Genomic DNA, 9,341 nt, shown 5'->3' with positions numbered 1-9,341 from the left:
AATAGAAAGATGCGTCTCTTGAGGTTGCACTGCTCCAGTGACGTAGGTCCTTAAGTGACCGAACTCTGTTAACTTCTTTAAAACTTTCTCAAACTCTATCTATTTACTTTACTGCACTTTAATATTTATTTAATTGATATTTAATTTATAAGTTCTTGGTGTCATTAGGGACAACACATATTACACATCGAACCATGCTATTGGCTCATATATATGTTTTTAAAGTAAACAATTGATATTTTCATATGAATAAATATGTATGAGCAGACCAAATTTTATATATTTTTTATTTTTTTGATACTTTTTTAGATAAGTAGAAAATCACTTGATTTGAAAATTCTGAACTATTCAAAAGCAATGGTTTTCTACTTATCTAAAAAAGTTATAAAAAAATTATAAAAAATATAAAATTTGGTCTTTAGGTACATTGTCATATGGAGATCATGTTTAACAGCTTAGATCGATTGTTTAAACTTTAAAAATAGAGATATGGATCTATAGCATAGATTGATTCGTAATATGCATTAGTGTAGCCTTTACTCTATAATAATAATAATAACAACAACAACAACAATATTATTATTATTATTATTATTATTATTATTATTATTATTATTATTGTTGTTATTGTTATCGTTTTTGTTGTTGTTATTATTATTATAGTTATTGTTATCGTTTTTGTTGTTATTATTATTATTATAGTTATTGTCTTTGTGCTAACACATGTAATATTTTGTTTATATGTTATTAAACTCTTATAATTATTTTTGTTAATGTTATTTTAATGTTGCGAATGTATAATGTATATGCAGAATTAAACTATATATATTTATTATGCATTGTATAATTAAATACATAATTTAACTAGCTAGACATGCTTGCAGATGATTATTCTTTTTAGGAGTAACCAGTTTGTTACTTACAATTATAATTTGGAATAAAAAAAAAATGAGATTAATAGATGGACTAGAAAGGACTAGAAAGGACAAATCAAGTAACAATTAAATTTGGTTAATTAGTCTGAAAATGAAGTTATGAGACGACATGCCCAACTGATCAACTTAGATTTGATAAATAATTAAATATTGATGCAAACTTAGTCCAATGCATTGCAGTTGCTACTTTACTCACCTCTAAGGGTGTGCTCCAGAACCTGTCGCGCAGAGGAAGGGGACGGGAGACGAAGGGAGGGTAACACGGCTCGTGTTACTCCGTCTACACCCCGAATCGGGGGGTACGAATTTCGGAAGATTTCAACGTAGAGTTAACCCTGCAACAGTAGTGTTTCCCCTTCCTCTTCTCTCCGATTTCTTCGTTCTGGAACGAGTAACCATGGCGGGCAGCTCCGGTCTGCCTTCGCCTCCCCTTCCTTCCCTTTAATGAGGGGTTTACTCTCCGTTGTGGAGCACGCCCTAAAAGATCATAATACAAGCAAGATGTTGACATTTTAAAGAACCAATCTTTAATTTAATTTAGGGAGAAATATAATATTATTTGTGTAGAATATTGCAGGTTTAAAATTCTGAGTGGAAAATCCTTGTACATATTTAATATATAGTTTGATGATTTGATTTAAAAAATTTACTCTAAAAAATGTGGAAAACTAACATGCGTGATTGCGTGGTGAGTTTGAACTTTTTTTATATTTTTTAAGTACCAAAAAAAAAAAAAAGAATATTACTCCTTTTTCACATATAACAACTCATAATCCATGACAGACTTGGCTTCATTTGCCCAACTGATCAACTTAGACTTGATAATTGATGCAGACCAAGTCCAATGCATTGCATTTCGTACTTAAATCACCTCTAAAATTAAGACCATAACATAGTCAAGATGTGGAAAATTTGAGAGTCAGTGATTAATGTAGTGAGAATAATAATATCATCCGTGTAAAACATTTCGAATTTGAAATTCGAATGAAAAATCTTTGTGCATATTTAATGAGTGAGTCTATGGTACTATGCATATCATGGGTTGTTACCGTGCTATGGCTCTATATTCGAGTTTTCAAATCCTAACGGTCAATCCGAATCGTTTATCTTGTTCTCCATATTAATATGTGTTTGGAGACCAAATTTTACATTTTTTGAAATTTTTTTACTATTTTTTTAGATATTTAGAAAATCACTTGATCTGAAAATTCTGGACCATCCAAAAACAGTGATTTTCAATAAATCTAAAAAAATAGTAAAAAAAATTCAAAAAATGTAAAATTTGGTCTCCAAACACATATTAATATGGAGAACAAGATGAACGGTTCGGATCAACCGTTAGGATTTGAAAACTCGAATATAGAGCCGTAGCACGGTGCTAAATCGTAATATGCATAGTACCATAGACTCACTCATATTTAATAGTTGAATTATTTGATCTTCAATCCTTACTCTAAAAAACGTGAAAAACTGATATGCAAGGAGAATTTGGAAAATAATATTTTTATCTGAAGTACCAAAACAAGAACTCAGTAACTCCCTTCAACATAAGCAATTGTTTTTTTTTTATTAAGAATCATTCTTTAATCTAGTGAAAAAAATAATACTTTCCGTATATGAGGTTGCAGGTTCGAAATTGAGAAAAACTATTTTTTTTAATATTAAATAGTTGGATGGCTTGACCTATGATTTTTACCAAAAAAAAAAAAAAAAAGAGATTGTTTTTAACTTTTTATTCAATACATAATTATTATGGTATGTTGCTGTTTGGAACGGAGAAAGTACTGCATTTAGAAAATGAAGTGTTTACTTAGATATCTATGTATAAAGAGAGATCAATTAATAATTATTTATTTTTAACAATTTTGACATTTAAAATTAAGGTTTAAATTTGAAATTTAGTGTTTTATGTACGATTTACACGACACATATATCATGTCTATAAAAATAGCGAATTTAATATATGTTTTAATGTAGATAAAATGACTTGGAATTTCAATAATTAGAAATTATGATCCGTTATGAATCATCAAAAGATATTCGTAGTATATAAAGTTTAACTTATCGGCCTATTTTTTTTATCAATAACACAACTATAAATTAAGTTTAATTTAATTTTCGGCATTATTTAAATTAATTTATAAAGTCATCATTAAAATTGTTACAATATGATCCCCTCAACTTCAGTTAAATAAAAAATAAAAACAAATTGAAAATTCAAATTTCTCTGTTTTTTTTAATTCAAATATAACTGAAATAAATAAGCCGTGGTTGACTTTCCCAAGACATCAAACCAAAGGAGGTAAGCCTCCTCTCAAATCTGTTGTCGAGAAAAAAAAAAAAAGTTGCAACTGCAAATCCAACTGCAATTTTTTTTTTTTTTGTAACAAAAGACTCATCGGGTACGCAGCCTAATAATATATAGTACCAATGTCTTTGTCGTTTGAGTATATTTATTTCCGTAAATATAAAATTAAATTTATTTATTAATTAGTAATTTAGCAAAAAATTAACAACAATTTCAAGAATATTTTTATATTTACAATTTCAGTTCACGGACATAACAAAAAATAATATTAATTTACAAAATTAACAAAACGAATAATCTTAAAATGACTAATAAGACCGAGTCCTGCTTTGTTGGCTTCTCCGAAATTTTTTTTCTTACCACCTGTTAAAATCAAAATTAAATGAACACCACCTGTTTATTCAGATTTAAGATTCCGCCACGAACGCATACTATGTCTGTACACGGATCCCGAACCCATTCGCATACTGGGTCTGCGGATCGATCCGCTCGCAGCTTGGGCATGCGCACCGATCCGTGCACGTATTGGGTCAACGCACTGACCCGTTCGCACCCCTGATCTGCGTTCGTGTTAGATACAGATATATACCCCTCCGCACTCATATTTTGACAGAACCAAGCGGTCCCCTAGCGCGAACCAGCACACTAAAAAGGTAACTTTCGGTTTTTTTTTTAGTTAAATTGTGTTATTTAATTGTTTTATTAAGTAGTTTATTTATATGGTACCAAAATAGTTTAGAAATAATTTGTTATATGTTTTAGGTAGTAAGTAGTATATGCATGGTACCAAAATAGTTTAGAAATTGTATATGTTACAAAAATAATTGGATGTGTTAGATATGTTTAGAAATTGTATATGTTAGAAATTGTATATGTTTAGAATTGTATTTAGAAATTGTATTTACAATTTAGAAAGTGTATTTAGAAATGTACACTACTAGAATTGTCCAACTTTGTACTAATTTATAATATAGACCAATTTAGAAATGTACCAATTGTAATATATTAAATAGTTCGACTAATATCCAAAAATTATAATATATTATTATTATTATTATTATTATTATTATTATTATTATTATTATTATTATTATTATACCAAAATTGAGTAGAAATGCACCAAATCAAAAATTTATTGATGTGATTTTGGACAGCTTAACAATTTAATCCCTAATCCTAATACAATTCGGTCACAAGCGCATGACCTTATCGCTTAGTAATTTGGGTATCGAACCACAAGGAGGTGTTTTAAGTACTGGCTTACCGGTTTTCAGTAATCTAGACAAGCAAATATTGAGTGGTTTTCTTTTAAACTAAATTATAAAAATGCTGGATGAATTAAAACTAATGCAAACTAAATTCCAGAACCTCAACCTGAATTCTAGACAGAATGCAGGATGAATTATCTGAATGCAACTTAAATTAACAGAATGCAGAATGAATTCCAGAAACAGAAAATGATGAGAAAAATCAGAGGAATAAATATCTAGGTTTATGGTTTCACTATGATACTTTTAATTATGTATTTCTAATTGTTTTTATAATATTTTGGTTGCAATTATTGAGGGGGTATTATCCTAAGGTAGATGTTTATCCACTTTCGTGGCTTCGCACCGTATCTAGATTAAATAGGTCTCCTACGTTCGTGGCTTACCAGTTTTAATCTAAACCCATTAAGCTATTTGATAACCCGTGTTTTTTCCCAAAAGCCTTTTGGACTACTTTCGTAGCTCCGAGTACTTAAGTTTGTTTATGTTGTTCTAGCAATTCAATTTCTCCTTTCGGTCCATCACCAAATTCACCTAATATTATTTGTATAACTATCGCTATTTTAAAAAGTACTTCTAATATAAATTTCTCCTTTCGGTCTCAATTTATTATTAGCGGATCCCTTAATAAAAATAAGAAATAACTAAACAAACCAATCAAGCATTCATAAACAAATCAATATCACAACCACAAATAAAATTCAAACAATTAAATTAACATAACAAAAGTATCAAGTTACTCTCATATCCCTAGATAAAATGTTTAGCCAAGCATACTTTCAACACAAGCACAAGTCATATTTAATTCCATGAAAATCAGAAAAATAAAAGAAGAAGAATAATAAGAGCTCCCTTAAATCAGACACGACTCTATGCTTCCTTCAGTTTGCTTCTGGCCGAACTCTCTTCCTTCCGTTTGCCTCTGGCCGAATGTCCTAATGAATCAATGTAAAATGAAAAAGCTAAAATCAAGACATCCCCTTGTTCCGTCCAGAGACAAATATATATCAGGTCCTATTCAATTTTATTTATATTTTTTTTGGTAAGAAAATAAAGTGCGCCTCCTATCAGCCCATCAAATTCTTAATTTGCTTAGATTTCAAATGCTTTAATTGGCAGCATACTTGCGCCAGCCAAATACATGCCAAATTTAATTGGTGAGAATTGATGCCGCCATAAATTATGAAATCTCTTAATTTGTCGAATTCAAAGATTGATCTCCTCCATTTGTTTCTTCATTTGGCTTGATATTATTGATCTTTTGTGCACATACAAATCGCGCGGTTTCATGCTCCAATTCTGCAATAATTAACAACTTGCGCAGTATCTTGTGTCTCGACTAACATTAATTAAAACTGAACGAAATGATAAATAAAATGCAATAAAACATGATAATTAGGATAAATTTTGGATTCAACCGTGTTTCAAATAATGCGTCAAATTATGGTTCATCATTTATTTTTCTGAATTACTGTAGATTGTATGATTTTTGATATATTATCGAATTACCATAGATATTTGTATTATTGTTAGATTTGTACTGTTTGAAATTATTGATAGAGGCCAAAATTGACAAAATTGATAAATTTGATGTTAGTATGGCGTCAACCAGCGGTAGTAATGAAAATCGTACGCAAGATGATTTATAGTTGGATTTATCACTGGCCCATACCATATTTCCAAATATGACGAAAGATAGTATCATCCCTCTTTGCTGGTATAAATTCGAGGAGCACCAGATCAGAAACGCATATGTAAGTTTACGTTTTGAGAAATGCAAGTAATTTTAATTTTCATTTAGATAGAAATAGATAAGTTATATGTTTGTTTATTTTGAAATTGAATGCAGACTCATACCTTAACGGGGACGCGGAACAATCAAATGAGTATCCTCTACGACGACCGATACGCTCCCGCGTTGAAGAGTTTGGGTCTGTGGCATGTCTCATAGCAGACCCCCATTGTTGCAGATGTCGCTCTTCTATCTACGATGGTCGAGAGGTGGCGGCCGGAGACACACACATTCCACCTGCCCGTTGGAGAGATTACAGTGTCTCTCCAGGATGTTGTCTCTGGGGACTACCTATTACTGGACGGGCTGTGACGAGTGTAGAGTACGGAGACTACGCAAAGGACGTTGAAGACCTGTTGGGACCCAACCTGATGAAGGAAAGGGCCCTCAAGAGGTCGAAGGTTCCATCGAAGAATGACACTAGTATCCCTCATTTGTGGGGGGCATTCAAATAAGTTTTTTTTAATAGTAAGTATTTGATTGTGATGCTTCATACTCTATACTAAATTAGTTCGTATTTATAGAGGAAAATTGCGAGAAAAGGCGCCTCAGGAGATGGTAGATCGGTGGACACGGACTTACATAATGGAGCTGTTCTCTTGCTGGTTGTTGCCAGATTCCTCTGGAAACACCGTCCCTGCTTGTATGCTAGAGTGGCTGAGGGACTTGGCAGACCCTCCACAGATGAATTAGGGTGCGGCGGTCTTAGCATGTTTGTGCCGAGGTTTATGTACTGCGTGCTGAGTATAAATTAATTTCCCTTCTTATTGTATTTTAAATAAATTATTTTCTCTTATTGTATCAAAAATAACTGCAACTTGTATGAAAATAGGTCGAAAAAGCTAGTCTGTACGGACCGATTGGTCTCCTTCAGCATTGGTTGTGGACGAGATTTTCATTTGGCCATCTGCAACCACGAGATGTCGGTTGGGCTCCAGACTGGGGTAATCCGGACGGGGAGACCTGTCCTGCGTATGCTCAGAGATTCTGCGCTAGAAAGACCTATGTCGCGACCCCTCACGGTAAGCCTTCGGGAGTTTGTTTTTTCCAAGCTTCTAAATAGCTAGCTATAGCGGTTTTGGACCCAGAAAGCTAAGCTACGGGCTAAAACTGCGCTAATCAAGCTACGACCACTATAGCGCGTAGCGGCAATAGCGGTCCGCTATGCTACATGGGTTATGATTTTGCAATTTTTTTTTTACTTTATTAAGCTATATCAATACAATGGAACATGTGCAGGCTATACCGCTATATCAATTAAATTTTGTATCATGCATTAATATATGGTAGTGGTATATTTTGAATATAAAATATATCGATAGTTTTTTAATTAGGGATATTTTGAATGAAAATTTGAACTTTGTATTGGTTTAATATGAATATTATAACTTCTTAATTAATTTGATATTTTTTTTCTTGATGAGACATTTTTACTATTAGTAGAAATATAAAATATAATTTTTGAAATAAAAAAATGTTATTTATAATAGCTTTCGCTATAGCTCCGCTATTCGCTATAGCTCCGCTATTCGCTAAAGCTTTTTTTTTGTCTCCCCTCTATACCGTTATAAATGCTATTTAGAAGCTTGATTTTTTCAGAACTCAGTTCGAGCAGATGACTCCAGATCTACATGTCGAGTGGAGGCCGTATGATTTTCGCGTCGCGGTCTTTGAAGAAGATGAAGAACCTTACTCTTTCCTCACAAAACTTCCTTCGATCTGCAGTCGCGAGCGAGAATACTGGTTTGCTCAGGTGTGAGTTTTTTTTTTTCTAGTTTACAATTTCATAATCATATTGTAGTTTAAAATTGAAACTTAGGTTATGAAAATATTTGCAGGTACCGCTTATCTACTACCAGGTTGTTGAGCATTATTACCCTAGACGGGTAATGAGACAGTTTGGTATGACCCAGTATTTTCCAGTCCCGGATCATATCACAAAGGATGCCTGGTATGATCTTCACCAACCGTTACAAACTACAATGATGAAGGATTGGCGGACGGAGCACGCCTTGCATGTACATCGACTTGAGGATATGAGTCCGGATGACATGGTTCCTAATATGTATCAGACTTATGCTTTCGAGGAGTGGGACCAGCAGTATCGCCAGTGGTATCAGGAAAATTGTGCATTCACGGTGTACATATTCAGTCAGATGTCAGAGATCAATGCGAAGCCGCTTCATGTACCACGCGACAGGACATCTACTCATTACGGTTTCATCCCTAGCGGTGGTCCGTATGCACAGATTGTAAATTTTTTATATTATTTTATATTAGTTCAATACAAGTACAGTAATCATCTTTTGAAATATTGATCAAATGGTTTATTCGCAGATACTCATGAACATCAAGCAAGTTCAGAGAGCTACAAGATATGGGATCAGAAGAGGCTGGAAGAAGCTGGGGAAGATTTTGTTGTGCACATCTGCACCTCCGATGGTCGTCGTCGGGTACAAGAACTAGTTAGACAAGATCTTGAGGCTAGCGAATCTTCCAAGATACGAGGGTTTACACAAAATGGATGATACAGATTTTGCGGAGCCGATGAGCACACCAGAGCCTGATTTTTCAGAGATTTTGTCTGCACCGACGCCTGAGGTAGCATTTCAGCAATTTGGAGATCGAGTGGTACGTGCATTTTTCTAATAACCTACTTATCGAGAAACCAAATTATTCATTTATTAACCATTTATTTTCAGAGATATGAGCCCTGGTTCGAGCAGGATTTTGAGCAGACTCAGCCATTGCAGGATTTTGAGTTCGACGTGGGTTCAACGTACGGTACGGTATACACTCAGGATTACTCCTCTCCTCAATTTTACACACAGGATGAGCCACCACCAGAGGATAGTGCAGCAGTGTACCAGACGGAGACAGTTTCATCCCTTGCAGAGACTGCTGTAGCTTCTATTTTTTGTCCTTCGATAGTTCATGGCCCATCTGAGGAGGCTTTGTTTGGACAGATACCAGAGAAGACCCCACCACAGCCATTGCGGCAGTATACGCCGGCTTTCAGTTTCTTAAGTTCAGAGATT

The 9,341-nt window shown here is 33.6% G+C and overlaps 1 protein-coding gene across 1 annotated transcript; it reads left to right on the top strand.

Annotated features, from left to right (window-relative positions):
• The first annotated feature begins 7,142 nt into the window (after positions 1 to 7,142).
• LOC144552068 (uncharacterized) lies at positions 7,143 to 8,785 on the top strand. The gene is made up of 4 exons (XM_078300160.1): positions 7,143 to 7,339; positions 7,889 to 8,056; positions 8,142 to 8,555; positions 8,641 to 8,785. Exons 2-4 carry the CDS (start codon positions 7,919 to 7,921, stop codon positions 8,767 to 8,769), a joined length of 681 nt encoding a protein of 226 aa, XP_078156286.1. The 5' UTR covers positions 7,143 to 7,339; positions 7,889 to 7,918; the 3' UTR covers positions 8,770 to 8,785.
• The last annotated feature ends 556 nt before the right edge of the window (positions 8,786 to 9,341 follow it).

Source organism: Carex rostrata, chromosome 3, assembly GCF_964058835.1.
Source record: "Carex rostrata chromosome 3, lpCarRost1.2, whole genome shotgun sequence".
Lineage (NCBI taxonomy): Eukaryota > Viridiplantae > Streptophyta > Magnoliopsida > Poales > Cyperaceae > Carex > Carex rostrata.
The sequence above is the reverse complement of the archived record's forward strand: the minus strand, read 5'-3'. Positions and strand labels throughout refer to the sequence as shown.